Source organism: Arachis ipaensis, chromosome B4 (assembly GCF_059453495.1).
Source record: "Arachis ipaensis isolate K30076 ecotype BB chromosome B4, ASM5945349v1, whole genome shotgun sequence".
Taxonomy (NCBI): domain Eukaryota; kingdom Viridiplantae; phylum Streptophyta; class Magnoliopsida; order Fabales; family Fabaceae; genus Arachis; species Arachis ipaensis.
Window position 1 is genome coordinate 148,440,224 of NC_142439.1, and position 17,980 is coordinate 148,458,203.

The 17,980-nt window shown below is 34.3% G+C and overlaps 2 protein-coding genes across 2 annotated transcripts; both read left to right on the forward strand.

Annotated features, from left to right (window-relative positions):
* Window positions 1–3,061: 3,061 nt before the first annotated feature.
* On the forward strand, window positions 3,062–8,953 carry LOC107635775 (signal peptide peptidase-like 3). The gene is made up of 14 exons (XM_088483890.1): window positions 3,062–3,490; window positions 3,593–3,751; window positions 4,002–4,113; window positions 4,256–4,372; window positions 4,946–5,103; window positions 5,506–5,685; window positions 6,013–6,047; window positions 6,178–6,334; window positions 7,127–7,180; window positions 7,298–7,390; window positions 7,551–7,693; window positions 7,994–8,064; window positions 8,296–8,379; window positions 8,479–8,953. The coding sequence occupies exons 1-14, from the start codon at window positions 3,347–3,349 to the stop codon at window positions 8,574–8,576; spliced, it is 1,605 nt and encodes a 534-aa protein (XP_088340016.1). The 5' UTR covers window positions 3,062–3,346; the 3' UTR covers window positions 8,577–8,953.
* A 1,780-nt stretch (window positions 8,954–10,733) lies between these two features.
* PBS1 (Protein kinase superfamily protein) lies at window positions 10,734–15,788 on the forward strand. The gene is made up of 5 exons (XM_016339345.3): window positions 10,734–11,534; window positions 11,953–12,158; window positions 12,907–13,096; window positions 14,344–14,735; window positions 14,825–15,788. Exons 1-5 carry the CDS (start codon window positions 11,369–11,371, stop codon window positions 15,302–15,304), a joined length of 1,434 nt encoding a protein of 477 aa, XP_016194831.1. The 5' UTR covers window positions 10,734–11,368; the 3' UTR covers window positions 15,305–15,788.
* The last annotated feature ends 2,192 nt before the right edge of the window (window positions 15,789–17,980 follow it).

Genomic DNA, 17,980 nt, shown 5'->3' on the forward strand with positions numbered 1-17,980 from the left:
GAAATACTAGTATTTTATTTGATATTTTATTTTTATACTTTTTAAATTTATAATTTATTATAAATTTTTTTATGAATTATATAACATTATTCTTTATTGTTAAAGACATGCACTCGTTAAATTTATCAAAAATAATAATGATTAGCATATTAAAATATAATTATTTAACTTTAAAAATATTATTTTTTTAAAAAATATTTGTTAAGTGATTATACTTTATATATTTTTACCACATAATTAATTATACATATATTATTAATAAAAAATAATTTAAATAATATATATTATATATATTAAAATTTTGATTATAAATAAATAAGACTAATTTGTATAACATGAATAATTTTTAAAAATTTTTAAAAAATAAAAATTTATTCAGTGTTTAATTTAAGATTCATTAAAAATTAATTTAAATATTTGTTCTTTGATTTTTAATAATTTTTTATATTAAACATTTAAACGTCTTATCAAATGTCCTTGACATATTTATTAGAAAGATATTTTGTAAAATTATTTTGTTGCATCGATGATAATAAAATTTAATAATATTATCTTTCTTTATTAAATGTTAAAAATTATTCGTGAACCAGACCTTATAAAAAAAGAAAAAAAAAATCAGGATTAACTAATTATTAGACTCACTTGTAACATTTAGACTATTTGAAAAGATGTAATATACACGTTTTGGACAGATATGGATTTGAAAATTATAAATTTCAAAATGATAGAAGAATTTACACACATGTAAAATAATTATTTTTCATGTGAGATATTTAATTACTTTATAAAAATAAATAAATAGTAAGACATTTCTAATCTAGAGAGTTATTTATAGTAATAACATTAACTGATTTTGTTCAAAGTGAGATTATTGAAGACATGCTTAATAAGAGAGTTTATGATTATATTACTGAAAATAAATTAAATTTAGAGCATATTATAAATATTTTGAGAGAGGATTGACAATTTATTTTCTGTCTTTAAAATTCGGGATATCATCTGCTTTATTGAGAGCGGTGCTCAAGTTCAAATCTTTAATGAGTAATATAAATTAGGATTAAGTACTTATTTCGTTCTTAAGATATGGGGTGAAAATCAAATTCATCTCGAACCTTTTTTTGTTATTAAAATCATCTTCAACGCTGAGAAACGCTTTAAAATCATCCTCCCCTCTATAAACATTTTTGCCCTTTTAGTTGTTACCGATAGTTGAACTTTTAATGAATAATTTTTATTTATTTATTTATTTATTTTCATAACTGGTTGGAGAGGGTTGAGATTAAATCAAAATCTCACCCCCAACCAATGTAATAGAGCAGCAGCTTCGAGGATTCTTGAAGCTAGGTGAAGCCATGGCTGCCGAGAGCTTACAGTCGTCTCGGAGTCGGTCGTCTGCGCAGAAGAGGGGGCTTCTCTGTGGACATGGTGAGAGACCCGTGCCAAGAATTTCGGAAACGAAGAACAATCTTGGGCGACGACTTTGGGGCTGTGTCTACTATGAGATTCGTTTTTTAAATTTTTGTTCGTGATTGATGACAATGTTTTGTTTGTTCTGGGTACTGACTTTGGTGGGATGTTGTAGACTAAAGAAGAGTGTGAGTTCTTCCGATGGACAGACCCAGAAACAGAGGCTGAAGATCCGCAGATTGCAAGGATGAAGAGGAAAGTTGCGGCCCTGAAAGCAAAAGTGAAGGACATTGAGTGGAAGTTCAAGGTTGCTGCAGTGTTGGGCACGGTTGGATGGGTTGGTTTATTTTTCTTCTAGTCGCAGATTTGGTTGAATCAGAGGTAGGGGCTACCTTGTGTGATGCCACTGAAGTATGCTTGATGAAATTAGTGGAGAATATAGGGTTCTTTTTGGATGTGTTTGAGTGAATGAGTTTTGTAAATTGAGTTGTATTGTGATGTGTTTGAATGAATCTGTAAATGGACAGAGTGTGTGTTAATGAGTTTGGTTTAGGGTGTTGGTGACTAATTATGTGAGTGAACTGCTGTCCTTGTAATTTGATAAGAAATTGGAAAGGAAAATGTATCTGTTAGTCTGGAATTGATAATGAAGAATTGTGTTAATCAACTTTATGTATATGAACTGACATTAAATAGAACCACAAGCACATCTGGCAGAACACAACTATGTCAAATTCATTAATAAGCATAGAAAGATAACAATAAAATGTAGAAATTTCAGTCACCATCAATTCCATTACATGAACCCTGAGTAAAATATTATCTAGTTAAAGGGAAACAACAACAAAAGATGGATACCTTTGACATCCAGAAACCTAGAGCAACTCTGTTGCTATCTAAGAAACATGAAGCATAAACCCTGTTAGGTAAGTTTCAGACCAAAAAAAGTGTCACAAATATTGGATTTACTCAATTTAGCAATACATTAATAACATCACACAACTGAAATTTTCAAAAACATCTAAAGTTTTTCCTGAGTTCTTGGTGGAAGTTTTGCCATGAGCCTCAACTTTATTGGAGATACATAAAGTTGAATTATGTGACTGAAGGAGACAGTCCTGACTGGATGCATCCTTCTCCTTTGGTGTAGGTGGTGGCTGTGTGGAACTTTTAATGGACTTCATCTTGGACCTTTGGTGGAGAGTACCTGCTGGTGGTGTGTTGGGCCTAGGTGATGGTGGTTTAGGTTTGGACCTAGAATGGGTTAACTTGGCTTAATTTAAGTAAAATATAATACACTCCAAAATACTCATCTAAATCTAAAATTATAATAACCATATGCACACTTAATAAATTGAACATCTGATATATCTATTATTTATATTGTTTAATATTTTTATTGTCTACCTATAATTTTTTAATAATTTAATATAATACAATTTTAGTATCAACTTTTATATAGTATAAATAATATATAAATAGGGTATATTATAGTGTCTATATATAATTACTTAATTTATTAAAAAAAAATAAAAATTAATATTTAATTTAAAAATATAAAAATAAATAATTTTTAAATATTTAAAATTTACCACAAACAATAAGTTTGATAATTTCCACACTAAATTTATAGACTCAGAGAATTTGCCTAGATGGATAGATAAATATAGATATATAAGGGAGTTGAAAATTTGGAGTTGTTGGGTGGTTTGGTCGGGAGTTGAGAAAGAGCAGAGGAAGTGAAAGAGCTCAAGCCTCAAATCTAAAAGAATCTACACAGTAAACATCACCGTCTCTTCCTTCACTCTTTAACTGTGTGTGGTAAATGTTAATTGTTCCGGTGCGGTGACGAATTTCCCGATTTCCTTTGCGTGTGAGAAAAGAAACACAAAAACCACAAGCTCAGGAAGACTTTCTATTTCTCCGTGTGTGTGTGAGGATGTGGCGGGGGAGGTGTCATCCTGCTCAGGCCGTCTTGTTTGTGTTTGTGTTTGTGATTGCCGTGGCAGCGGCTGCCGACGATGTTAAACGTGATGACGTCAGGGCTCCCAAGTCTCAATCCTGCGATAATCCCTTCCAGCTGGTAATCACCAATCAATCCTTTCTCATTCTTCCCTCTTTCAATTGGATCTGCCTCCCAAACACGAGAACTAATCTTTTACCCTTCTCTTCTCAATCCCTGCAGGTGAAGGTGAAGAACTGGGTTGATGGCGAGGAAGGTCGGGTCTACAATGGAGTTACAGCTAGATTTGGCTCTTCGCTGCCTGAGAGCGCTGAAAATAGTGATCCAGCCCCCGCCATTCTCCCTTATCCTATCGACTGCTGTTCTGCTTCCACTTCCAAGGTTTCTTCCCTTCTACTCCTTTTCTGTTTCTCCCTAGCTTGCCTTCATCAGATTTCTGGTTTTCTGCTTACTAATCAATTACCCAGTTAATAGTTACACTTGGAAACACAATGATATTATATTATATTATAACTTTATATAAGTTGAGTTAAGAAAATGATTTGATATAATTACAAGTGTCCTGGTTTTACCTCTTGATGTTTTTGTCACAAGTGTACCGACTGCTGAGTGGCGCATTTTCATTTTGTAGTTATCTGGTTCGGTTGCTCTCTGTGTGCGTGGTGGTTGTGACTTCACCACTAAAGCTGCATTTGTGCAGTCGGGAGGTGCTACTGCCATGTTGGTGATAAATGATGCCGAAGGTTCATTTTCTTGCTTTTGTTTTGTTCATACAGGGTTTCCCAGATCACATTGTCTGATTGTCATACATATCTTTAGGCTTGTGGCTTCTCCACTCATTTACACCAATTATTGGCTTATTCTCTGTTTTTTCACATCTGTTAGATCTCTTTGAGATGGTCTGCTCCAATAGCACCGAGGTAAGCATCTCAATCCCAGTTGTCATGATAACAAAGTCAGCGGGAGAAGCTCTCAACAAATCCTTGACTTCTGGAAGCCGAGGTCAGGCCTTCAATTGTTAGAATTTAAAACTTTCTATTCATTATATATTTGTATTTGAGCAAGATTTTTGTGTTGAACATTGAAATATACTTCTAAGATGGTTTTCCAGGTTGAAATTTCATATGGATGTGACTGAAACACTTGCACAAGCCATGAGAGAAAGTAGGCTAAGTCACGTTGAAAATGGTGGTTAGGTTCATGATAGTTGTTTAATACAAAGCCTAGGACATTTTCTGGTTTACTATTATGTTCTTTATGCAGTTAGAAAAGTGACATTATGTCTTTGAAGCTGATGTTAAAAGACCTAGTTTCCCTTATTTACATGGATAGTAGCCTGATTATGATCTAAATTTACTAGACCATAGATATTCATAATTAATAGGATTAGTGGTGTTCAAAACAAGTATATATAGTGACATGACACAATTGTAGGAGTGTAGGACCACCATGTGTTGTTTTGATGGTAATACACAGCCGTAAATTGATGAATCTACATAGGTCTATCTTAGATGTCTTGTTTATTTTCTACATGGCTTACACTACAGATGTTTAATTCTAAGTTGTTTATTGCAGTGGAAATTCTGTTATATGCTCCCCCTCGCCCACTTGTAGACTTCTCAGTCACATTTTTGTGGTTGATGTCTGTTGGCACAATTGTATGTGGTTCACTTTGGTCAGACCTAACTGCTCCTAATCAGTCTGATGAACGCTATAATGAATTGTGTCCCAAGGTTTTTCCTTGTAACCTTCTGCCTTAAAGTATCCTGTGTACATAAATGTGTTTTCTGATGTCTTAAGCAAGCATTTCTCATTATGTGAGCCTGAGAACATGCTTTCATTGAGGGAAAGTACCTACTATTCAAACAATTCTGAGATATTATACGTATAATCACTGACGGATCTTAGCACGTTTACTGGTCTACATCTCCCTATATTTTGTTGACTTCCATTGCTATAGTGATTGGTCACTCCAGTACTTATCACAGTGGAACATAGGAACATGGTTTCTTCCTTTCATTATGCTCATTGGTGAATTTATTTCATTATGCTCATTGATGCATTTATTTCAGTTTATTTGTAACACCTCTTCAAATTTATTTACTTGCAGATATAATTTTCTTTTATTTTGCTAGGAATCTTCAAATGGTGAAACAGCAAAAGCTGATTCTGATAAGGAAATTGTGAACATCGATACAAAGGGTGCTATCATTTTTGTCATAACAGCATCAACTTTTCTTGTGCTGTTATTCTTCTTCATGTCATCTTGGTTTATCTGGGTGCTGATTGTATTTTTCTGTATTGGTGGCATTGAGGTAATGTAGCTAACTGACAAAAGATCATAGTCTGTGTTGTGCATGAAGTGAGTACTGGTTCCCTGTCCTTGTTGATGTCACAAAGATTAAATTTGTTATCCATATATAAACTAAAATATTGACAGTTTCACATATGCTACTCGAATTATACTATGTATCTTTTTTGGATTCATACACAAGGTATACTTAGAAAGGAATTCCAGAGGAAAATGTCCGAGAGAAGTTCTTTAGTAGCACAAGTATCAGGACCACTGTTTTCAACAACGTAAACATTCAAAAGGTTTGAATTTCCTCTGTGCATTAATTAAAGTTTGGTTTATTTTTCAGGGGATGCACAGTTGTATTGTAAGCCTCTCTTTAAGGTACAATCAATGTATTTTTCCCTCCTTTTCCAGTTAGAAAGGAAAATAAATTTTCTTTCTGTTTGATGTGTGTTCTGTTAATTTCTCTCTCTCTCTCTCTCTCTCTCTCTCTCTCTCAAACTGTGAGCAGAAAATGTCAAAGTTGCGGTCAGAAGACAGTGAATTTACCTCTGTTTGGGGAGGTCTCTATTTTCTCACTTGTAGTGTTATTATTTTCTGTGGCATTTGCGATTTTCTGGGCTGCTACTCGACAGCAATCATATTCATGGATTGGCCAAGATATTCTTGTAAGTTCTAGCTACTAGTACCTGCAAAATGGGTCTTTCTATTATCATTGCAGTTTCTGAATTCTTTTAAATGGCTAGTAATTTTTTTTTTGAATTATTGGTTCAATTTTTTTTTAATCCTGTAGTTGTTGCTGGTTACCATTAAACTTTTATTCCTTGTCCTAAACCATTTCTCCCTAAAGTTTAAGTTGTTAGGTTAAAAGATATGAATGCTTTTTATGTTCAACACCATCTCATGCAGGAGCCCTTTGTGCTAAAACCATGAAGAATGCCAAAGTTTATCCTACCTCGTGTAAATTGTGCTGAAAGTTCATCTTTCGATAAGATATGGGATAATTAGGATGAGCTCTAGACCAATTGGTCATATAGGTTCTATAACATATCATTAACCAACACTTTCAGAATTACACTGTTAGTTGAATATACATCAGTGTTATTTTCTTTATTTTTTTTTATAATTTTAATATCTAAAAACTCTCAACATTGTTGACTAGTTGAGCATTTAGCTGGTCCTAAGCTTGTAATATTTTACCAAATTTTCCTGTTTGGTAGTTATCCTTTTTAATATCTCTCAAGTTTATTATTTTCAAATTATTAAGTCATGCATGTTTATACAGTTTTACTTATCAGCCAAATGCCAAATTTGGAATCTTGGTTCCATAGTGTGGGTTTTCTGAAGCATTGCAGGGCATGCTGTTTTCTCAGTTATGTTTGTTACCATTAACCGATGATAAGTTGTTTGATTGATATTTCACTATGTCTTGTAGCTTGAAACATTGTTTTATTATGTAGGGCATCTGCTTGATGATAACAGTCTTGCAGTTGGCTAGACTACCTAATATTAAGGTATCTGAATGGATTTCTTGTCTAAAATAAGTCAGTAATTATTCCATTATTCACTTTGTTCTGTATCTGTATGACAATTCTAATAGTAAATTCTCTTTTGGATCTAATGTACAATAGGTTGCAACTGTACTCTTATGTTGTGCGTTTGTCTATGACGTCTTTTGGGTGTTCATATCTCCATTGATATTCCATGAGAGTGTTATGATAACGGTATGTATTAGATTTTGGAATCACACAATCACAATTCACTTGGTTGGATTGTCTAAGAGCAGTTTTTTCTCTGCCATGATTTTTCTTTTTTATTAAAAAAGAAAGAAAAACGATTAAGGTGTCTTGTAGTTTTGTGATACTTATGGACTTTCTTTTGTAGGTTGCTCGAGGTGACGGGGCTGGTGGGGAAGCGATTCCAATGCTTTTGAGATTTCCTCGTCTTGTTGATCCCTGGGGTGGTTATGACATGATTGGATTTGGAGATATTCTCTTTCCTGGTTTGCTTGCTTCCTTTGCCCATAGGTACTGCTGTAATCAGCTTCTATAAATGCAAGATTATCCAAATTGAAAATGTATAGCATAGGCATAGTTTTGAACATAAAGATGCTTGTTTTCCTACCCAAAAAATGAAAGAAAATAACAATGCATATTTGTAATGATTTTAGGATTACATCACTATATAGTTTTCCTGATCCTTATTACATTTGACTTGATTGTTTTATCCGGAAACTCAATGATTTGTTGGCAGACTACACTTTTCTTTCTAACAAGATGATAGACGGTTTGTTTTAACACATTTCTTCTGTATTTTGGGTGTCTTAGATTTGACAAAGATAAGAAGAAGGGAGCATTAAGTGGATATTTTCTTTGGTTGATAATTGGCTATGGCGTGGGTAAGTTAAATTACACCATGTTTGTATTGATAAGTCATAACTCTTTAATTTTCACCCATTTGCTGAAACTTTGGCCCAAATTGAATTGTTGTTAGTTATCATGTACATTCGATGTCAAATATTTCTAGGCACTATTTAAAACTATAATCGTATTAGTTATTTATACTCACAATGCAGATTTTGTGCGACTGTTATTTTAGTTCTTGACAGAGGAGAGTTTTCGTGTTTCAGGCCTCATATTCACATATTTGGGGCTTTATCTGATGAACGGACATGGACAGCCAGCACTTCTCTACCTCGTTCCCTGTACATTAGGTAAACTAGCTTTGGCTAAAAATAGATGTGAAGCGTTTGTTATCTTTCAAGTATAAGTATTGTGTCTCAACTCTGAGCTATTGCCTAATTGATCAACAGGTGTGACCATTGTATTGGGATATGTAAGAGGTGAGCTAAGGGGCCTTTGGAATTATGGGACAGACTTATCGTCTTCCTTAGAGCCTTCTGAGGTTTAAGATGTATCGCACACTGTTGAATGGGGCCTTTGGAATTATGGGACAGACTTATCGTCTTCCTTAGAGCCTTCTGAGGTTTAAGATATATCACACACTGTTGAATGAATGCAGTAAGGGAAGGAAACGACCTACTCTTTATCTTTTGTATTAATGGATGAATGATTAATGGATCTTCGTTTTGCTGCTACACAGTTCTTGTATACATAAGCAATACGCAGAAAGAAACGTACCTAGGAAAAAGTTTACCGTCACTCGTACCTTTTCTACCTCTGAAGTACAGGAGAATAATGCTTTTTCAGTTTTTTTTGAACAACGTAAATAATAAATAAAAAAAATTAATTTTAAAATTTAAAATTTATATTAATTAAGTTTATTCATGTTTAGTGGATTTGGAATGTAATTTATTGGCTATAATTTTTTATTTCTTAAGTAATTTTGGTTCACTTCTTAGTTTAATTGAGGTTCATTTAGATCCAAAAATGAATTTGACGTGTTTTTGTTATGATTGAGTTTTTTTTACTGTTTGTTCAAATCTGAACTAATTTTGTTCATTTGTATGCTAATTGAGGTTCACTTGATGCTGATGATAAGTTTTGACCAATTTTTTTAGCAAAGAAGAATGAAATTATTCATTATCACTTTATTCAATTGCATTAGATTCCACTTCATTCCATTCAATTAGTTCAGTTCTGAACAAACAGTAAAAAAGACTCAATCATCAACAAAAACACATCTAATTCATTTTTGGATCCAAATGAATCTCAAATAAACTAAGAAATGAACCAAAATTATTTAAGGAATAAAAAACTTGGTCAATACTTAAAACTTGATCAAAACAGCAGTATCAAGTGAAGCTCAATTAATTCACAAATGAATCGAAATTAGTTTAGTTTTGAACAAGCAATTAAAAAGACTCAATCATCAACAAAAGCACATCCAATTCATTTCTGAATTCAAATGAACCTCAATTAAACTAAGAAATGAACCGAAATTACTTAAGGAATAAAAAATTTGGTTAATATTTATCAGCAACATCAGGTGAACCTCAATTAACACACAAATGAACTGAAATTAGTTCAGTTTTGAACAAGCAGTCAAAAAGACTCAATTATCAATAAAACACATACAATTTATTTCTAGATCCAAATGAATCTCGATTAAACTAAGAAATGAACCGAAATTACTTAAGGAATAAAAAATTTGGTCAATACTTATCAGCAGCATCAAGTGAACCTCAATTAATTCACAAATGAACCGAAATTAGTTCAATTTTAAACGAGTCAAAAAGACTCAATTATCAACAAAAATACATCGAATTCATTTTTGGATCCAAATGAACCTCAATTAAAAGGAGGAAAAGAAAAAATTCAGCAACAGCAGTAGCAATAAAAGAATGACGATTGAGAGAAAATACGCGAAGAAGAAGAAGAAATGCGAAGAAGAAGGAGGAGGAAGACGAAGAAGAAGAAGGAAGAACGCGAAGACGAAGAAGGAGGACTGCGAAAAAGAAGGAAGAACGCAGATTAGTCCTTGACCTGTCGAGTTGGGAGATACCGTAGGCAAAAAAAATGACTTTTATTGAGTTTGGGCCAACTTTGTTAAACTTGGTTGGCAAAAAAATTTAAATGTGTAATTTCAAAATATTAAAATTAATTCGCAGGTTGCATTTGACAATAACATCATAACAGTATAAATATTTTATATACATCCATTTTATTGTGTAACATCCATATTTTTTTTATGTGCAAAGAAAACAGCCAAAAGATAATAGATAATATTATCTTTAGTTCACAATATTTAATAGAATGAATAGTGAATATATTCATTATTCTCATATTTTTATTCAAAAATGACAAAAAATTTGATTAGAATGCTAAAAATTAAAATTTATTCATGAATTGATTTTTTATTTTAAAATAATTAAAAATAAATAATTTGGATTTTTTTTAAAAATTTTAATTCCTATTTTTTTCTAATTTATAAACCATATTAAAAAGAGTCTCATTTTTAAATCCACTTAAATATTTTTTAAATTTAAAATTTATTCTATTAATATATTATAGTCTTTTTAAATTATGAAATTGAATTTTAGAAAAAAATAATTTTTTTTCTAAAAAAAATAATTTTTTTTAAAAGAAAAAATATAATTCTTTTGTCATAGTTAAATGTTTTCGAAACAAATTCTAAAAGCGTTGATGTTATGAATGGGGCGGAAGACCTGAAAAGGCGAGAACCCGAGAGGGGGTATAAAGTATAAACAGCGAGGGCAGGTGATTGGGATCCCATCCCAATTCCCAAGAGAAAAGTAACGGTATATGTGTTTTTTTAACGGTGAACGTGAACTGAATTGAAGGTCTCCGTCGGCACTTGGCAGCACGCAACAATGAATTGAAGCCCTTTGTCTTTGATTTGATTTCATAGTTAGTGGCGTTTGGTGGAGTTGGATTCGTTGTGTTGCGTTTGTCTTTTGGGGTATGAATATATGATCGGGCTGGGGTGTGTTTTGTGTGTTAAGTGCTGTAGAGGAGAGAGTTGGAATCTGTTTGGATGAGCGTGTGGTTGACTGCGACTTTGACCCCTTTCCCTTTTTCCCCTTTCCCTTTGGGATTGCTGTAAATATAAGCAGCTCTCCTCTACTCTCCTTGCTAGCTGCCCTCTTCTTTTCCAGAAGAGAATCCTCAATCCATCCATCCATCCATCCATCCGTCACTCGTCAAATCAAGTAGAAGGCTCGAATTGAATTTGATTGATTATTTCCGTTTGGGGGACAGTGACAGAGCAAGGAGAGCATCATGGGTTGCTTCTCTTGTTTCGATTCGAGGGAGGATCAGAAGCTGAATCCCCATGGCAAGCACGATCACGATCACGATCATATTCGCAAGCAGCATCAGCAGCAGCAGCAGCACCCTCACCCATCCAATCCAGCTCTACCTTCTCACATCTCCCGATTGCCCTCTGGTTAGTATCTATCTGATTCTCAATCTCTTTGATTTCTCCGTCAAACAACAAACAAGGCTTCTCCCTTTGCTCTCCTCTTCTCGCCAACAAATTGGATCTCCCCTATCATACTGATTGCATCGCAATGCCCCCACTATCCCGATTTCATTTGGGATTGGCATTTCCTTATTTCCGATTTCAATATGTATCTGCCATATGCCTTAATTAAGTACGACTTACTATCAGTATTAGGTGAACTGAATTGCAGAAGCTTCATCTTGCCACATCCTATTTGAATGACACAGTACATCTGTATTGTACTGTATTCTATTGGGTACTGGTGATCGGTGAATTCAAGGTCTGTTACTGTTTTTTGTCTTGGGGGAATTTGCCAATACTTATGGATCTGCTGTTCTTTCTGTTGGGGTGTGTGTTGCAGGAGCAGACAAGTTGAGGTCCAGAAGTAACGGGGGTTCCAAAAGGGAGCTGCCTGCTCCCAAGGATGGGCCTGGTGTCCAAATTGCTGCTCAAACTTTTACCTTCCGTGAGCTTGCAGCCGCAACTAAGAACTTCAGGCCGGAGTCCTTCATAGGGGAAGGTGGTTTTGGAAGGGTGTACAAAGGGAAGCTGGAGAGCACTGGTCAGGTACAATCTCTCTATTGATTCACTCATGATTATGGATGACATCCAGTTATATTTTCACCCCAAAAGAAGCAAGGGCTAAACAAAATAATGTTCTGTTCCAATGGATCTTTTGGGCCCTGAAAGACACACGTGCTATCTCAGACTCGTTATTCTCTGATTTCTTACATAAGCCATTCCTAGTATCACATGGTAAAAGGATTGTAAAGTTGTGAACCAAGATAAAAGCAAATCTTTGAAGTAGGACAAAGGTTGTGTTAGGTAATTAACAACCAATGACAGCACTGTTGAATCTTTTATGACCAACAGTGCAATAGAAACCGATGATGCTTCATCCATGTAGTGAGACATGTCTTGCTTGTTGTTTTCTTTATGATAACTTGATATATTTGAAATAGGAAGGGAAAGAGGTGGGGGAAAAACAGAGGCTATGGTTGTTATGATTCTTTTGATGAATTTAATTCCAAACTAGCATCCAAATGATTTGTGTGTGTTTAAATCTGATCTAGTTATTTCAGTGAGCTGCAAAAACCTGTGTGTGTGTGTGGCATATTTTAGGATTTGACTGTGCTAGATGCCTGAGAAGATAATAAAGAAACACTGTGCACACACAATTTGCAATTTTTAGTTTCACCAACCTGCTTTGCATGCGTTTTCCTGTAACTTCTACAGCACAAAATGGTTTTAGAATAAAAGCACTTGAGGCCCCCATTAGTGATTGTTGAGTCCTAACGTTTGTTTACATTAACAGATTGTTGCTGTTAAACAGTTAGACAGAAATGGTCTTCAGGGTAATCGGGAATTCCTTGTCGAAGTTCTAATGCTTAGTCTTCTACATCACCCTAACCTTGTGAATCTCATCGGATACTGTGCGGATGGTGAACAGCGCCTCCTTGTTTATGAATTTATGCCATTGGGATCATTGGAAGACCACCTTCATGGTAGGATACTATGGTTACTCTCTCCTTATTCTCAACTTTGAATTTCTTTCTTATAGGTTAATCTTTCTCATATATGTGGAAGTCCGAAATTATTATTCTCCATTTTACATTTCCTAATTCCTTAACACCAGAACACTGGTCAACGTGTTTTAAACAAAATGCAGTCTCAATGGTACTTTTGTAGCCTTAAGCCTTACGCAGATTGCATGCAAGGAAGGACTATTAGAACTCATTATGTATGCTTGTTTAGCATTTTTGTGGTAGATGCAGAGGAACATAATTCAATGGTTAAAAGGAAATAGCTGTCTCATGTAGAATAGCTCTTCTTGCAGAGTTGGCTAAGTTCTTGCAGGCCTACTTTTGTTCTCTATTTTGCATGTTGCCATTCTTTTCTTACTCTCTGCTTAAAGGTTATAAAACAAAATTCGCTTCTGTTGATTTTAACTCTTCAGTGGCCTTCAGTTTTGACCTTATTACAGTGACAACTGACAACCAATGTTTGTTGTGCTGGTATGAGAACACCAACACTCATTATATTACATGCTTTTGAACTTTTTGTTCTTTTTTCCCTCTCATGAATATGGTTATATCTGTTAACAGTGTTTCTAGTTGCTGCTTGGGATTTCAACAAACTGGATTCCATAAGGATTCAGCTTCCTCGATAAAATCATTATCATCTGTGATTGGGATGATTTGTTGTGGTTTCTCATTTTAATGTGCTCTTTTCAATGTGGTGATTAGCTACAAAATGAAGTTAAAATATATTGCTTTTTTGAACTAGCCAGTTTTATATATTTCCTATTTTGTTGTTCTCTTGTTCTCTATTGTTCAACCGGTATATCACGTTGAGGTAGGATGATCAGGCTGGCTTTCAGGTTCAAGCCAGAATGCCCAATGCATGGCTCAGAAATCTGTGGACATTCAAAACCATGAGATAAGGTGTTTTCATATTGAAAAATGAGATTAAGCTCATTAATTGAAAATCCTTCCAATGTTCCAACTTTTCAAGAAGGCTTCCATATAATAAGTAACTTGATAGGTTTGGCTGGTGGTAGAGTTCATTCTTTTCTACCTGGTTGCATATTTTTCTGTCTTCTGAATTCTGATTACTGAGGAGTGTGTTTGAATTTTGAGAAGAGTGAGAACAAACGCCATGTTTAATGCAGCAAAATTACTTCCTTCTTAAGCTTAATGCAATTGACATAATAACAGTTAATGTTTAGTTCTCGTGATTGACTTTCATGCAGATCTTCCCCCTGATAAAGAACCATTGGATTGGAACACTAGGATGAAAATAGCTGCAGGGGCTGCAAAAGGACTGGAATACCTGCATGACAAGGCAAATCCTCCAGTTATTTATAGAGACTTCAAGTCATCTAATATATTACTCGACGAAGGATACCACCCCAAGCTTTCTGACTTCGGTCTTGCAAAGCTAGGTCCTGTGGGTGACAAGTCACACGTTTCTACACGTGTGATGGGAACTTATGGTTACTGTGCTCCTGAGTATGCTATGACTGGACAACTGACTGTCAAGTCCGACGTATACAGTTTTGGAGTGGTGTTCTTAGAGCTGATTACAGGCCGGAAAGCAATTGACAGCACCCAACCACATGGAGAACAAAACCTTGTCACATGGGTTGTCCTTAATTCTTCTCTTGACTCCTAATTTTTAGTTTGCAAAGGATATACTCTGAGAGGTAATGGTGATTTTGTATGTTTGAGCAGGCACGTCCACTGTTCAATGACCGCAGGAAGTTTTCAAAGCTGGCTGATCCAAGGCTGCAGGGGAGGTTTCCTATGCGGGGCCTTTACCAGGCTCTAGCTGTGGCATCCATGTGCATCCAAGAATCCGCTGCCACGCGTCCTCTGATTGGGGATGTGGTGACTGCCCTCTCCTATTTGGCCAACCAGGCATATGACCCCAACAATACTGGGCATGGTTATAGGGGCTCTGGTGATGACAAAAGGAACAGAGATGATAAAGGTGCAAGATTATTGAAAAATGATGAAGCTGGAGGATCTGGACACAGATGGGACTTGGAAGGATCTGAGAAAGATGAGTCTCCCAGAGAAACTGCAAGGATGTTGAACAGAGATCTTGACAGAGAACGTGCTGTGGCTGAAGCAAAAATGTGGGGAGAGAACTGGAGAGAAAAAAGAAGACAGAGTTTGGAACCAGGAAGTTTTGATGCTACTAATGTGTAGTGTCCTATGAGCAAATCCCAGCACCAACGTCATTTACAAGATGGGTTTGTGGCTATGGAAGGTGGATATCCATTTGAGGAGCTCATCTTTCTTTGAGCTGATCTAAACAAATCTGAGTAGCCATTTCGGTAGAAGGATGGGCTCTAATTAGTTTACAATCAGTCAGTCTAGCTGCCATTTCTTGCCATGGCTGCAGCAGCATAAAGGAACCTTGTTACAAAATGTTCTCAACTGAACCTTTTTCGCAACTGCCATCCCTTTTGTTTCTTTTTTGCTTACCTCCCTGAACTCAAGCATAGTGGATACTTGTACATTATCTGCTATTATGAGTCATTCTCAGAATCGTTGGAGCAAAATCATCCTCAGATAAAAATGCTTCTTCCAGCCTTCCCCCCCTTCCTTTTCACATTGAAGAAACATAGAATGGAATCTTTATAGTATGTCTATCGTAATTTCAGGATTTATAATATCAGATTGTTAGAAATTGCTGAGAGTTAAGTAGAGGCTTGATTGGGTGAGTTTTTAAAAGAATATTATTTTAAGTGATTTTTTTTTTAAATTTTATAGAAAAATTAAAATAATTTCATATTTAAATATTTAATATAAGTAATAACAATTATGTTAAAAATATTTTTTTATTTTTTATAAAAGATGTAAATTGTAGTCTTTTTTTAGTGTTTTTATTTTTATTATTAAAAATTTATAAAACACTAAAAAAAAAATTTTTTTCATTGAAAAGAGATTTTTTTTTTAATAGTATTCAAATAAACTCTGAATAATCGTGCTTTATTGATTTACACCTTATTTATCTAGCAAAATCGACTCATTTGATATAAAAGCTAACATGAAATAATCTCTCAAAAATTTAGTTTGTTTAGGTATAGTTTGGGTAAACAATTTAATTAAATTCATTTTAAAAAAATAGCTTAAATAATAAATGACTATATTAAAAGTAGCTTATAAATAAGTTATTTTGTATTTAAGTTTTTAGTTTTAAAAATGCTTATTTTATAGAAATGTGATAAAAGTAGTAGTATTATGAAAGAAATTATTTTTTTAAATTTCTCTATAAACTCCTAAATAGTTTCTTAAAAAACTGCAATTTGATTTTAAAAATTGCACCAAACATTAATACTACTATTTTTTATAAGTTAAAAGTAAAAAAAAAAATTACTTTTAAAATTTTCTAAACAGGTCATTACTCATTAGTATTACTAAATCAAATCTTAGTATAAATAGTATTTGTCAAAAAGGTCGTAAATCATTCTTTCCATATAATGAACAAAAAATTATCTTTCTAATGGAAAGAAATTTGAAAATTTGACTTAAAATTAAATAAAGAGAGAAAGAACTTTGAAAATATTTATTTAGAGGAATCAACTCGATAGCCTCCATAAAAATAAATAATTGTTACGCGAGCTATTTCACAATTTGGTATGTTAATATATACCCTAACTTTTTCAAATAATTATTTCACGTAGTAACCAATATATGTATACTACAACAACAACAAAGCCTTGTCCCATTAAGTGGGGTCGCCTACATGAATCAAATGATGTTATTGAATTCTGTCATGTATCATGTCTACAGAGAGACTGTTTACATGTAAGTCTTGCTTGACCACCTTATGAATGGTCTTCTTAGATCTTCTTCTACCTTTCACCCCTTATCCATCTTCCATCTTATCCACCCTCCTGATTGGGTGTTCTGTCGGTCTTCTTCTCAAATGTCCAAATCATCTGACACACGATTCTACCATCTTTTTCACAATAGGTATTACTCTAACTCTCTCCATTATATCTTCGTTCCTTATTTTATCCAATCAGGTATGACCACTCATGCATCTCATCAATATCTTCATCTCTGCCACACTCAACTTATGTTCGTGCTTCCCTTTGACCGCCCAATACTCCGTACCATAAAGCATAGCCGGTCTTATCGCAGTGCGATAGAATTTACCTTTAAGTTTTAAATGCACTTTTCTGTCGCAAATAAAACCAGATGTACTCCGCCATTTTGACCAACCTGCTTGAATCCTATGATTTACATCCTGTTCAATCTCTCCATTATTCTGTATGATACACCCAAGATACTTAAAACTTTTAACTGTTCGTAGGATGTTTTCTCTAATCTTCACCTCTATATTAGGGTTTTCCCTTCTCAAACCGAACTTACATTCCATATATTCCGTCTTGCTACGACTTATGCGCAGACCATACACTTTTAGAGTTTCTCTCCATAAGTCCAACTTCTTATTTAGGTCTTCCCTTGACTTTTCCCTAAGGACGATATCATCGGCAAAAAGCATGCACCATGGCACAGGCTCTTGGATGTACTCTATGAGTACTTCCAAGACTAATGTGAAAATGTATGGATTTAAGGATGATCCCTGGTGTAATCCTATACCAATAGGAAATTCCTCTGTCACATCACCTTGAGTCTTCACACTAGTTATGACCCCATCATACATGTCTTTAATTGCACGAATATATGTGATCATTTCTCTCTTCTTTTCTAAAATCTTCCATAAGACCTCCCTTGCCACCATATTGTACGCTTTTTTCCAAATCAATAAACACCATATGTAGATCCCTTTTATTACTACGATACCTCTCCATCATCCTTCTTAACATGTATATTGCTTCGGAGGTGGATCTGTCTGGCATAAATCCAAAT